Source organism: Phacochoerus africanus, chromosome 1 (genome assembly GCF_016906955.1).
Source record: "Phacochoerus africanus isolate WHEZ1 chromosome 1, ROS_Pafr_v1, whole genome shotgun sequence".
Classification (NCBI taxonomy): Eukaryota; Metazoa; Chordata; class Mammalia; order Artiodactyla; family Suidae; genus Phacochoerus; species Phacochoerus africanus.
The window spans coordinates 42269099-42283629 of NC_062544.1; the positions used below are offsets into that span (position 1 = coordinate 42269099).

Sequence of the window (14531 nt, forward strand, 5' to 3'; positions counted from 1 at the left end):
AGTTTGATTCTGTTTTGTAAATAAGATAATTTGTATCATTTTTTTTTAAGATTCTACATATAGGTGATGTGATAGCTGTGTTTCTCTGACTGACTTCCTTTAGTATTATAGTCTCTATGTTCATCCATGTTGCTGCAAGTGGCATTATCTCCTTTATGGCTGAGGAATATTCCATTGTATATACGTACCACATCACCATTATCCATCCCTCTGTTGGTGGGCATTTAGGTTGCCTTCATGTCCTGGCTACTGTAAATAGTCCTTCAAAGAACACTCATGTGTATTTATCTTTTTGAATTATGGTTTTCTCTGGAGATAAGCCCAGGAGTGGGATTGCTGGATCATAGAGATACTGATGAAAGAAACTGAAGATAACATTTTTCAGTTGAAACCAGAGTGGTTATTTCTGAGGAGTGAGCATAGAAGGGTATTCCTGCTAAAACTTGTTGTAACTGGTTTAGCCACAGGAACCTCAAAATGACCACAAGTATGTGTAGTTCTTCTGAGGCCTTGCTACTGGAAATATTTCCATCAGTTAATCTAGTAGAGGACTATTAAAATATATATTTCATAGTAGTTCAGAGGACATTTGTGAGTTCTTTTAGAATGAAACAAATTTCTCATGTTTCATTTCAATTATTAGACAAATATTAAGAAATATTAAATTGATAAACTGTGGTAATTCAGTAATATTAACACATACATTTTCCTCTATCATGATTTTATGAGTTCATTGAGGTCAGTATTCTACTATTTCTTTATATATATACTAGTAAATTAGCACATAGAAGAGAGTCTATAAATGTTTGTTGATTAATATAACTGGAAGTCCTTTATTATTTTCCCTTAATTTTGATTCTTTGTATGTTACCTGCTCTATCTAAACAGGCAAGTGACCCTCCCATCACTTAATTCTGTTCAGGAAGTTATTCTGACCCTCGTTAGCCCATGTGGATATTCCTGAGACCTTCTTTCTTGGTTTATTTTTAGCAAAGAGTTTAGGAAATGGGATTCAAAGCATTTTGGAAGAAAACACATGGGACAAAAACTGGTGGCACAGTTGGGACACTAAGTGATCTTAAAACTAGTAGTGGATCTGCTGTGGTGCAATACATTGATAACTGGGTGCTTCACCACTTCCTGATGTCCCAGACCATGGCAAGCCAGCTAAAGCATCTGGCTTCAGCATTACCTGTATCACACACCATATATTAAAAAAAGGCTCATACCACTCACACATCCCATCCTTATATTGCCCATTTGAATGGTCTTTTCCCAGGCTGTATATGTAGGGTACTAAAGTGATTATTGGATCCTAGAGTTCAGATAAAGAACACCTGATCTTCAGGTAGCAGAGGTGGCTTTTTAATATGTTAGCAGCCTTTCTTGATTTAACAACTAAGAGCTTTGACTCTGGAATGCAGTCAGTCAAATATAAAGAATTACCTTCCTTAAAAGATTACAAATATTTGAGTTAACTCCTTTTCCTAAGTCCAAGATCATGTGTTGAAAAGCCATAGCCATAAATAAAAATATATTCACTCTGTCTCTAGCTCAAGCTCATCATTGTGCTTAGGATTGTAGAAAATGAAGGAAATAAAAATAGAAATAGGCATCCTATGACCAATAATAATGCAAATTGGAGGGAAATGGGAAAAAAAACTTCTCAGACCAACACTGAGAAATTCATGAATATAGTCTCTTAGATATTTATTGTAATCTCCAAAAAATAAAACAAGATAAACCCAAAGAACAAAAACCACTGTGTATACAGAATTCACATACAAACTTAATACCTAATAGAGCACATAACAGTTCTTACACAATTTCAATAAAGCGAATTAAAACTTCACAATGTGAATACACTTTATAGCTTCAAACCCAGACAAGAGCTCCTGTGGACACATGAAGAGTCACAATATTTACTGTGTAGCAGTAGTATTCAAATAAACATCACGATCACTATATGAAAGCATTAAGCTGTTAACTCAATTTTTTTCCCAAGAAGAGCTCCACAGTGTAGTCACTGAGAAGGAGCTGAAAGTGCCTGGTCACAAAGGAAGGTCTTCATTTATGCACTTCTCCTTGCCCTTTTGGGAAACATGGAACCACAGGAAAATCTCTGGGCACACATCCGCCTGGTTGACATTGGATTCAACAATATTTTATGGTTTGGTGCATGGGAAAAGTGTCTAAATCAACTGTTCTAATGAGCTTCAAATCAACTTGTGTTTGGGGGCTGAATCTAGGGCGCAGCACGAGGAATGTGATTATGCTGCAACTTGTCTTCCTCATGGGGACAAAAACAGAGTCAAACTGGGGTACTTTTTGGGTTTCCAACAGCCAGTCTGGTTCTCTGGAGAAAAACAATGATCTCTAGCTGTCAGCTCTGTCACCTTTCAATTCAAGGGAACGAACTTTGACCTTTCCCACTTACTTGCCTGGCACAGTCTCCTCTAATGCTTCCTGGGATCACGTCTGACCTCTTCAGCAGAGCCCTTCTTGACTCTTCCTGTTTTTCTAGGTTTCCCATTCTCTGTGCTCCTATATCCCAACATAACATGGCATTTAGATTATATCCCAGCATTTTGTTCCTTGTTCTTTAGTCAGTAAGCTTATTAGGGGCCAGAGCCATACCTCTTCCCACAGTACTGGGCACATGGTATTTCATAACTATTGACAACTAACTAAACATTTAAATATACCCTTAAATTATCATTCTAATATTGGCTACCTGCTTATATTTTTCTCTCTTTTTTTTTTAGGTTTGGCACAAGTCATCACTAATCTCCCCATTTCACCCACCTTCACTTGATTTCTCAGTGGGTCTGAGAGCTGAGTATAAAATTTCAGGCTATCATATATAAAATACGGCCACACATCTCTGGTGGTAGCCCAAAACCATGTAATATGATTGGCACATCCTCACATGTCAATTTCAGGCAGTTTCCATAGAGAAAACTGAAGGTTTCATATGATGTACAGATGGCCAAGGTCATCTAAATCCAACTTCTCTTCATATTTTTAGTGAAAAACTTAACTTTCCTTCCTAAGGGTATTATGATTTACTCTAAGTGAAAAAGCAAAGCACAATATTAAAATGAGCACTTTGCCCTAGAAATGGAAATAGAAAATAGGAGTTTAAGGTAGTTGGCCTACTTGAATCTTCATACATATAAACACTTACAGTTTTTGGTAATCCAGCAACCAGGACCATTTGCTTGATTTTTGCATCTCAGTGAAGTTCTAGGCCACCAGTTACGAGATTAATCAAGGGGGTTTGAGGATGAACATATGAGTTAATGAGAACATACAAAAGTGATTTAAGGATTCTGACTTGTTTCTTCTATATTATCAGTGTGGACAATTGAGAATTGAAAGCAAAGATAATATTAGCAACAACCTAAAAAGACATCAATATTTTAGGATTCCCAGGATTGACAATGTTAAATTTGCAAGCAGAATACAGGGTTGAGTAACAGTAAAATATACACACAAACATAGTGTAAATTCTTAGTAGATAGAACATGTGATCAATATTTCAGAGAACAATAAAAATGACTTTTCCTTATGTGAGTATTTTTTCTAAGGTTTCTAAATTAGCCTCTCATAAAGGACTTACGGAGAATTCGCAATTAAGAAGAAAAGGCCTACGTAAAATAACAGCCTTTCTGTCTTCAAAATAAAATCCACAATTCTAAAAGGCAAAATTGAAATATAATCGCAGATCCTAAATGTTTGGTTTTATAGGAAGAAAGCATAATTTAAAGTAGGCACAGAGGAGTTTCACATGACACCAATAAGGTATTTACTGTATAACTTGCACCACTAGACAAATACAGCTACAGGAAATAATTTGAGTAAGTCAAACAGCCATCAAAGCATCTCACACATTCATTATAATTCACTCTTTCACACTAGTTTATATACACTGAGTAAGTCATTAAATATTGCACTTATTGGCCCATGAACCCTCAATTCTGAGGTGTTGAAAAATAGAAAACAAATCTATTTTTATAACATATTTCATGCAACATTTAAGACATTTCAGTTCCACAAACACCATTAAATAGTTGTACATTTGGACAGTTCAACGGTATCACAGCACATCTGACATTAACAATATATTAACAGGAATTACAGGAAGTTTTCATTCAGCACATATCCTAGGGATGATGAGATATTGCATGGAAAGCCATCATATTGATAACAGCAAACAATCTCCAGACTTCACTTTTAAGAGGAATATGTAACCACTAGACAGATGTAAGTTACAATCATGTCCCTGAAAGGCCAGGTGTCTGTGGCTCATGCATCTGCGTCTTTAAGAACAGCATTCATGAACCTAAGCAACCTCTAAGGCCCAAAAACCATGAACATGGAAACATTTCCATTAATAAATAAAGCCAGAGCCAACTCTCAGTTGTCCACAATGAAGGAAAGTATGAACATGGGTGAATGAAGTATGCAGGTACCTTCTCCCCCTCCCCCCCAACAACCTCATTTCTGCAAGTAACAACTGGTTGAAACTACCAATAACTGTGCTGGTGGGAGGTAAATGGTGAAACTTGAGTCTCATTTCCTGTTCTTGCTCCTGTCATTCTGTGAGTATAGTGCTTTAAAAAAGTTAAATGATTAAAAAAAATCAAGAAGTAGAGAAGAGAACTGCAAATAGAAAGCTCAATTTGTCCACTAGCTGGATGGTCTGATCTTATTACTCAAGCTCCTGCAGAGGCTTGGAAATAATTTCTTTTCTCTAGAACATTTGCAAAATATATTCTCTCTGTCCTCTCCTTTTAGCAGGAATTCTATGCACAGACACACAAATAAAATTGGTGTGAGGAAAGTGTTTCATAGACGCTTTGAAAGAAAATGTGAGTTTCCGCTGGAGCATTAGTAAAAGCTCTCTTTTCACTAGCACTGAGAAAGTACTATATACTGATGTTTTGCTTCCTGGAAAGGGTATCTGTGAGTGTGTATGTGCTGGGAGAGGTAACACTATCAATGTAGCCCAAGTGTAAATATTTTAATCTGCTTAAGGGAAGTAGTTGACTAGAGTGTTGAGCATTTCTGTAAAGGTTTTTAAGAAAAAAAAGCATTTGTTTATGAAATAACAGCGGGTGGTTATACTTTAAATTCTCCAGACATGTTTTGCTCCCTTAGAGGATATTGTATTTTAGAACCTGGAGCCCTTTAGGTACACTGTAGATATAATCAAGGTGCTTTTTTTTTTTTTCCTGGTTATAAATTTCATCTTTTACTCAATTTGTCCCAATTGACTTCAGAATATAAAACAGGTTTAAGTCTTTAACTCGCTTTGATCAAAAACTTACCTAAAATAGAAAGGACTCAAAAATGCTGATCTGAGTGTTTCAGCTCATCAGAAAGACTTCACCATGTTAACGGCAGACTGCTAAAGCACAGGAGGTATACACAAATGGGCAAAGCCAAGCAGAGCTGTGGAGGGTGTGCTACCAGGGGGTGATTAGAAAGGCCACGTGGGACCAGCTGCTCATACAGCACCCTGACATAACACACTGAGTACACACGCAAAGGAACAAAGTGTTCCAGTTACCAGTCATGCAACTATAATTGAGAGAGAGGATTCTTCAGACAGAAAGACAGGCTACCTCCCAAGTAGGCCACACCAAAAATTCCTGATGGAGCATTCCAATAGCATATGAAAATTATTAAATACATTTTGGCCTAGAAGGGTTTTAGTCATGACTTAGGTAAGATTTATCTTAGTTTTTCACATGCAGCTGCTACCAGCCTTGGTAGAGTCCAGATACATTTATAATACTGCCCCACAAATGCCACACAGTTGACTGAAGAATGGCAGGGTATATCTTCACCAAGCATGAAGATACATAGTGGATAAAGCACATCACAATAAGCCACTGATGACTATCACACTCCAAAATGAATGTTGCTTCATGGAAGTTTAGTTATTAGTAGACCATATTTTACTTTTTAAAAAAAGAACATTGCATCCCTGAAAGTCTATCCTCAGCACAGATGTAGTTGAAATTGGAAGTTTAAATTGGTTCCTGAAAAATAACCAATGTGCTGAACAAAAGAACTCTACCTAATCTGGATAAGAGGTAGGTGAAATATATATTTGCTTACTGAGTATATCGATGTCGTGTATAATTGGGGTTGTAGTTTTTATAGAATTGATAATTCACATGTAACATAACAACGCTGCAGCTTTTTGCTACAACCAAAGGCCTCATCATAGTTCCCTTTCCAAATAAAAATCTTAGCACTTACTTACTAGGCATCAAAGGGATATTGACTTTAAGTGGACCTAAGGAGGAGACGTTCCTCAAGGGATTGGAAGCTGTTGGTGGGAAAGTGGCAATAAATTAAATCATTATCTTAAAGCCGTTTTTCTTATGAGCCTCTAGATATCATGCTAACTTATAAACTGCCGTCTAAAGACTTAAGAGACTTCATGTACCTTCTACATCAACTCACGTGCCCAAAAGCTGAAATGCACACCCACTCCATGAGTTGCCATTTAGAGAAAATAATTTCCAGTCCAATTTTTCATTTACATCAAGAACAGAAAGGAATGTCCCCAAGCCAAAACTCGTGGAAGTATCTGCTTAAAGCAATCAAAGTTTTGTTCTAGAAGTAATTGGACAGGTAGGGGTGGTGAGGAGATGGGTGGCAAAGGAAGAGAAATTTATACTTGAAACACTAATTGAGTTGCATCAAAGACAAAATATGGATGTCTACAATTTACAAACTAAGGCAAGCGTATACTTTTGTTTTTTTGAAAACAAATTTAGTTAGGCCATTAAATGATCCGTGTTTGTTTAAGCTGTTAGCAGATGGAGAGGATGTGGGAGGTATTGTGTGAACGTATGTGTACACATTTGTGGGCATGTCAGCTAAAAGGCTGAACATCCTCGTAACTACAGTGCTAAAATTTACAAGGAATATAGCTTGATGCCAACAAAAGTTTACTTAGCTAACCCTGGGCTGGTTCCTCCTTTGCAAAATTTGATTTTAAAATCAGGATTTCTTGATGAGATTAGGAATACAGGGTTTTCTTTCTTCCAATGGGCTTTTACACCAGGAGTATAAGTATGAATACATTGAGCTCTGTGACAGGCCTTTCTGAAAGCTTATCAGTGAAATTCCAACTAGGGTGGGAGCTTCAGAACTGAGAATCAATTAGGAAGTCTCCATTTCCATTGAAGTTTGGAAAATAGAATTATCAGATGTTACTTGACAATGAACACCTGTGCTGTTGCTGTATCACACTCCTATGATGGAGTAGTTCAACTTCAGTGTGTTTGACATTGTGTAAGTGGGTACTTATTTCAGGTCCTGTGGTTCTAGGGCCAATTTCAACAGCAATGAGTTCTTCAGAGAAGTTTACAAGAGGGCAAAACTCATCTCTTTCCAATTTTCTACCTCCTCTCTGATTTTGCTTTCCATTTTACAATAATACATGCATCAAAGTCCTCCTTAAAAAGTCATCTAAAATATCATATTTAGGTCCTTGATAGCTATATGTATGTGATCAGGGCTGAGAGAAGATGGGAAGGTCTTTCTGGCTCTATTGCTTCGTACTATATTGTAAAAGTCAGCTTAACAGCTGCATCATTTAATATGGCCACTTTCTAGTGCACATTACAGAAATATTACGATATCATGCAAACAGGCTTCTGTTGCAAACATACCTGCTTTGATGGCCCCTGCCTTTACTCTTTCCTGTCACTTTTATTTTTGTTATTTGTGAAGCTGGTTGTCCCATTAAAATCTAATAAAGCACGTTTTCTTCTCTTCACTTAGCTAAGGCCTGCACTGTAGAATGTCAAAGTGAAAATTTATCTCCAATTAGTGGATCTTAAGCTAATATGATGAGAAATAATAAATGTGGATATGCCTAAGATATCCCAAATGCTTTCTCTTGTGATTTTCATCTTCTGGCTTACTTATAATGTATGTGACCTAGTTCCCTGACTTGTAGGCATTCTCCAGATACCTCTTTAGCATCTTTCCCTATCAATATCCCTGCTCAGTAAATGTGCACTTAGTACTTGATGGGAAGTATCTCTAGTATTGAAAAAAAGAGAAAAATCCCTTTAATAAGACCACCAACAAAGGGAAAATCCATCCAATGGAATTGCTCTTCCAAGTTGCCAATCTGTGCCTGTTCCTTCTTAAAGTCCTAGCTGTAAACACTGCTGGGTAGTGAGACAGAGGCCATGTTTCTCTTTAGTGCTCAGTTAGAATCGCTGGTGGGATTGGTATGCTTGTCATTCATACATGGTCTTTAGGAAATCTGGGAGAAAGAATGCGGGGGTTCAAGTGGTTTCCTTTCTCCTCTCAAATTGCTAATGACGCCCTCCCCATTTTTTTTTTTTTGGTCTTTTTAGGGCCACACCCTCGGCATATGGAGGTTCCCGGGATAGGGGTCTAATTGGAGCTACATCTGCCGGCCTATGCCACAGCCTCAGCAATGCCAGATCCAAGCTGTGTCTGAGAACTACACCACAGATCACAGCAACACTGGATCTTTAACCAACTGAGCAAGACCAGGGATCAAAGCCGCAACCTCATGGTTCCTTGTCAGATTCGCTTACACTGTGCCACGATGGGGACTCTGCTTATGGCATCCTAAAGTATTTCTGTAACTCTCAGCTCCAAAAAATAAGTAAAAGCTTGCAGAAAGAATGGTGATATGCCTTAAAAATATAAATACCTGGATTGAAAATGATAAGAGGTGAAAATTGTCTTTTCCTCAACCTAAGAGCCGTGGAGATACTATTTAAGTGATTTATAACTAGGTAAAGGAAGTTAGGAAAGTGTAAGCAGAAGGCAATGGTTGGAGAAGGGTCCGGAAAGTCAGGGTGGTAAATAATATGGAGGGAGCTCAGGCCTTGGAATCATACAGCTACTCCTAGACTTCTTGGTTAAGATACCTGTTACATAACACATTAGCAGATACTTCAGTCTGTCAGTGTCCTCAGATATTTGGAAGGTTGGGTGGAGCAGTCCTGGGTCAGGTATTCCTTCCTTAAACATCTAAATGAAGATTACTGTTAAAATCTAGTTCCAGCCAGGTAAATATTAATCTCTTAGAAAATTTGCAAGGGCTTTAATAGTTTAATTTCTTTATAGTCAATGGTTTTCTTGCTTATTAATAACACTAAAAAATAGACAACTTTCCTAAAGAGTAAACTGACCTGTGACAGCCTCTATAATCATGAGCAATATTTCCATTTGATTTTCAATCGAGAGTAAAGCAAATAAGGTCTCCTGGGATCTTTCCCTGCCCATACTATACACACACACCCAATTCCTTGGTTATCACCCCTACAAGTGAATAGCATCATTTGAACCCATGGCACAAAAGTCAGTTGTACTGCACTTATAATCAGAGGTCCCAGCAATAGCCTAATCTAAGAAATCTGAAACAAAAAGAGCCTAGAAGACAACAAATCACATGCAAATACCAGATGTTTATAGATCAACAGTTCTTACAAAGTTAAGATCACGTATTTGCCATATGTTAACACAGGAAGAAACCTCCCCAGAATTTAATGCATGTTCGAGCCACTGACATCAAAGATTTCCCTCAGGTAATTATTAGGCAGTATAAATGAAGGCTAATCGACCACTTATAAATGCTGTTTTTAGCAACCACCCCCCAGGTGCGGCTTGTGGGTGGAGACACTAACAGCCACAGCTGGGCTGCGGTGGAGGAGGGGTTTCCTTGAGTCTTGCATTCTGCTTTGCGGCGGTGATGGCCGGGTCCGTCTCTAGACTCTCGGACATCTTGTCACAGATGATGTCCACAAGACGCTCAAATGTCTGCTTGACATTAATGTTATCCTTGGCACTTGTTTCAAAAAACTCGAAACCTGGAAGAAATGCACAGAAACAAAGCTTGGTTATTGGGTACTTCTGCTGAAATTAAACGGGACGAGGCGATGGTACCAGGGCAGCGGCTGGTGGGTTTGGTTCAGGTGAGAGATGAGAGGTGCCATGTGAACGAATGCTACTATCATGCTATCCATTAACCATGAATAAGAGTTATCAAATGGAATTAGTGATGTTCACATCTTATTTTTCTCTAGACACCTCCCCCGCAAAAAAAAAAAAAAAAAAAAAAAAAGCCTTGTCAAGAATTAGTAATGGCAATATTAAGGATCCTGCCATCTCTCTCCCCAACCCCAGGCTCACCATATAGCCTCTTTCAGTCTTTTCCAGGACTAGTATTATTTGGCATTTTTTTTTTTCTTTCCTCATTTCAGATTCTACCAAAATTAATAATTTTCTTTGAGGCTTAGAAGACTTCATATTCATATTCTGTGAAAGGGACTTGCAAACTCCAATATAATGCAATTCTCTTTCCATGTCTGTCCTATTGCTAAGTGAAACCTTTGAAGCTATTGGTAAATTTCTAGTACTTAACTGGACACAAGGTGGCACTAAAGAACCACTGGATTTACCTTAAGAGTGCTTCAACCTTCCTTAGGAAATTTTTGAGTGGTAGCCTAACAGCCCTCCAGGGCTCTGTATACCATTGGATCTAGCATAGCTTCTGTGATCTTTCAGTAGCAATGTTTTTATCAACATTAGGGAAGGGACACAATAAATTTCAAATGAACCGCCGAAGTGCAAGAAGTTACCGAAAAATTCAGTGATGGTTTCACGGGGCTATTGATGTGTCATCACTGTACCTGGTCAGAAGCAGCCTTGGTACCCTGCTCTGTACACAATCTTTATCACTCTATTGTTTGCATTCACATTCCACTGGCTGAGCTTGCCAGTCAGTTGCCATGACAACCTCCCCACTAGGACAACCAGAGATTGCTCTGGTCTATTCAGGGGATGTTGATTTAGGATGTATTGGGCTGAATATAGAAATGCCTTCCTAATCCATTCTGAATTTTACACCCTATAAATCCTTCTGGTTACATCTGGCCCTATCTCTAAGGAGCCACATGGATTCAGAATGATTAAATCATGTGATTTCAGCCTAGCTCCTGGGGCCAAAGGAGAAAAAATGGATTATATTTTGCATCCATGTCAAAAGCACTGTCATATCCCAGAAATACCTATTTTCTTAAGCAGTATTGAATGATAAACAACAAAAAGCAGTATTTGTGAGTTAGAATTTCTAATTTAGTTAAGATAAATGACTATATCTGAGCTTGAATTTCACTAGCTACTGTTTATTATCTTGTTAAAATCGAAGTGAATAACTGCAGGATTTGAACTGAAGGAGCAAGCATGAGTTGAGCCAGATTCTAGAAAACAGCAGTGGATATTTCAAGCCCCCTTTGGCTTGTATATATCTTTCTTGTGTTTCTTTGGACAGTTTTTAATATGGCTTTCTTAAATTCTGTATTTCTTTCTATGTGGTATTAACAGAACTCTCTTTTCTAATGTTTGCAGTCTATAGGGCTAGATCATTCACCTTTCAACAATTTGATCCAGATTTTGGAAAGAGCAATTGCTTAGAGCCATACTTGCCAAGATGTCAGAACTATCTTCATCCTGTGGGGATTCTTTCAGTGTTAACAGGAGGGTGCTTTAAGTCACGAGATACCAAAACCCCACCCAAGTCAAGATCCAGAGGTGTGACTTTGGAGAAAAACAAAGCCCATAACTTGGCACAAAGGTTTCATTTTCTCTCACCTCTCTGTTGACATGTCTTTTATTATTAGTGTGATTTGGGAGAAGGCACTGAAGTTAAATAGTATCATAAAGGATTTAGACATTGCAAAAATCAAACAACAATACCCCCCCCAAAACCCCTCCCGAAAAACAAACCAAAAAAACCCCCTAAAACCCCACAATGAAACAACAAGAGTAATTCATATAAACCTTATGAAATGTGATTTTTAAAATCTGGGTTTTGAGACACACAGTGCTGCTGGTGTACAACTTGAGGTCAGTAAAATGATCCTTGATCCCACGAGCCAGAATGCTCTCAGCATCTTGACCTTACTCCAGAACCCCAGGAAGAGAACACCACAGTATAGTAGCCTTCCATTTATCCCTCAGAGCTGAAGAAGGAGGTGTCATAATACTGTGAGAATAGGTCATCAGTAAGATGGGAGATCTAGCCACCCTAGCAATACTTACCACTTTTGTGACCATGGACATGTGCTTTTATTCTCATGTTCCTTATTTATGACATTTGCCTTACTTAGCTTACAGGGTTCAAATGAGAAAATGTATGCAAAAGTGCCAAGCAAACAAGAAAATGCCATGATAACAATAATAACAAATTAACATTTGGGTGGTTACCCTAGAACAGATACTATTGAAAACTTTATACATTTTATCCATAGGTAGGTGCCAGTATTATAAGGAAATGGAGGCCATTGCTCAAATATTTGCTTCATCAGCCAGTGATGGCAAAGCTGTCATTTGAACTGTTAACCTGAATACTCTCCTACTCCTTCAGATACTCTGCAGAAGCTACATTTGGTTCTTGTTGAAGTGGAAGTTCTATTCATCAATTTAAATAGAGAGTAATTAACTTGATTTATCATTCCCAGTGAAGCAAATAAAATATCTTTTTTTTTTTTTAAATTTTTATTGAAGTATAGTTGATTTACAATGTTCTGTTAATTTCTGTGCAGCATAGTGTTTCAGTTTTACATATATATATTCTTTTTATATTATTTTCCATTATGATTTATCTCAGGATATTGAATATACTTCCCTATGCTATGTAATAGGACCTTGTTGTTTATCAATTCTTCATGTAATAGTTTGCATATGATAACCCAAACTCCCAGTATATCCCTTCCTAACCTTCTCCATCCTGGCAACCACAACTCTGTTCTCTATGTCTATGAGTTTGTGTTGGTTTCATAGATAAATTCATTTGTGTCATATTTTAGATTCCACATATAAGTGATATCATATGGTATTTGTCTTTCTCTGACTTAGAGTGATAATCTCTGGATCCATTCATGTTGCTGCTAATAGCATTATTTCATTCTCTTTATGGCTGAATAGTATTCTAGTATATATATATAGCACATCTTTTTTTTTCTTTTAAAAATTTACTCAAGTATAGTTGATGTAAAATGTTGTGATAGTTTCTGCTGTACAGTAAAGTGATTCAGTTATAATGTACATATATTCTTTTTTGTAAGATTTTTATTTTTTCTATTATAGTTGATTTACAATGTTCTGTCAATTTCTGCTGTACAACAAAGTGATCCAGTTAAAGCATATATGTATACACACACACACACTGTTTTTCTTACATCATTCTCCATCATGTTCCAACACAAGTGGCTAGATATAGTTCCCTGTGCTATACAGCAGGATCTCATTGCTTATTCCCTCCAAATTCACTAGTATGCATCTACTAACCCCAAACTCCCAATACATCCCACTCTCTCCCCATCCACCTTGGCAACCATAAGTCTGTTCTCCAAGTCCACGAGTTTCTTTTCTATAGACAGGTTCATTTGTGTCATATATTGGATTCCAGATATAAGTGATATCTTACGATATTTGTCTTTCTCTTTCTGACTTCACTTAGTATGAGAGTCTCTAATTCCATCCATGTTGTTGCAAATGGCATGATTTTGTTTTTATGGCTGAATACTATTGCACTGTATATCCATTCATCTGTTGATGGACATTTAGGCTGTTGCCATGTCTTGGCTATTGTGAATGGTGCTGCAATGAACACAGGCGTGCATTTATCTTTTGCAAGGAAAGTTTTGTCCAGATGTATGCACAAGAGTGGAGTTGCTGGGTCATATGGTAATTCTGTATTTAGTTTTCTGAGCTACCTCCATACCATTTTCCATAGCAGTTGTAATGATCTACATTTGTACCAATCTACACTCCCAGCAACAGTGTAGGAAGGTTCCCTTTTCTCCACACCCTCTCCAGCATTTGTTATTTGTTGACTTGTTAATGATGGCCATTCTGACTGGTGTGAGATGTTAAACTCATTATAGTTTTGATTTGCATTTCTCTAGTAATTAGTGATGATCATTTTCTTATGTGCCTGTTGGCCATCTGTATCTCTTCTTTGGAGAAATGTCTATTCAGATCTTCTGCCCATTTATCAACTGGGTTGTTGGTTTTTTTGCTGTTTGTTTGCATGAGTTTTTGTAGATTTTGGAGATTAAGCCCTTGTCAGTTGCATCATTTGAAACTATTTTCTCCCAATTCATAGGCTGTCTGTTTTTTTTTTTTTTTTTTTTGCTTTTTAGGGCCAAACTCACGGCATATGGAGGTCCCCAGGCTAGGGGTCAAACTGGAGCTGTGGCTGCTGGCCTACACCACAGCCACAGCAACGCCAGATCTGAGCCACATCTGGGACCTATACCACAGCTCATGGCAACACTGGATCCTTAACCCACTGAGTGAGGCCAGGGATTAAACCTGCAATCTCATGGTTCCTAGTTGGATTCGTTTCTGCTGAGCCAGGATGGGAACTCCGAGGTTGTCTTTTTGGGTTTTTTTTTAATGGCTTCCTTTGCTGTGCAAAAACTTGTAAAGTCTGATTAAGTCCCACTGGT

At 37.7% G+C, this 14531-nt stretch overlaps 1 protein-coding gene across 1 annotated transcript in view; it reads right to left on the reverse strand.

Annotated features, from left to right (window-relative positions):
* Positions 1-9462: 9462 nt before the first annotated feature.
* The window catches only part of LOC125113740 (ras-related protein Rab-3C-like), a 115671-nt gene continuing 110602 nt past the window's right edge, over positions 9463-14531 (reverse strand). The window contains exon 3 of the mRNA XM_047756650.1: positions 9463-9884. Within this exon, the coding sequence (XP_047612606.1) occupies positions 9697-9884 (188 nt within the window). The 3' untranslated portion in view covers positions 9463-9696. The remainder of the gene's footprint in view (positions 9885-14531) is intronic.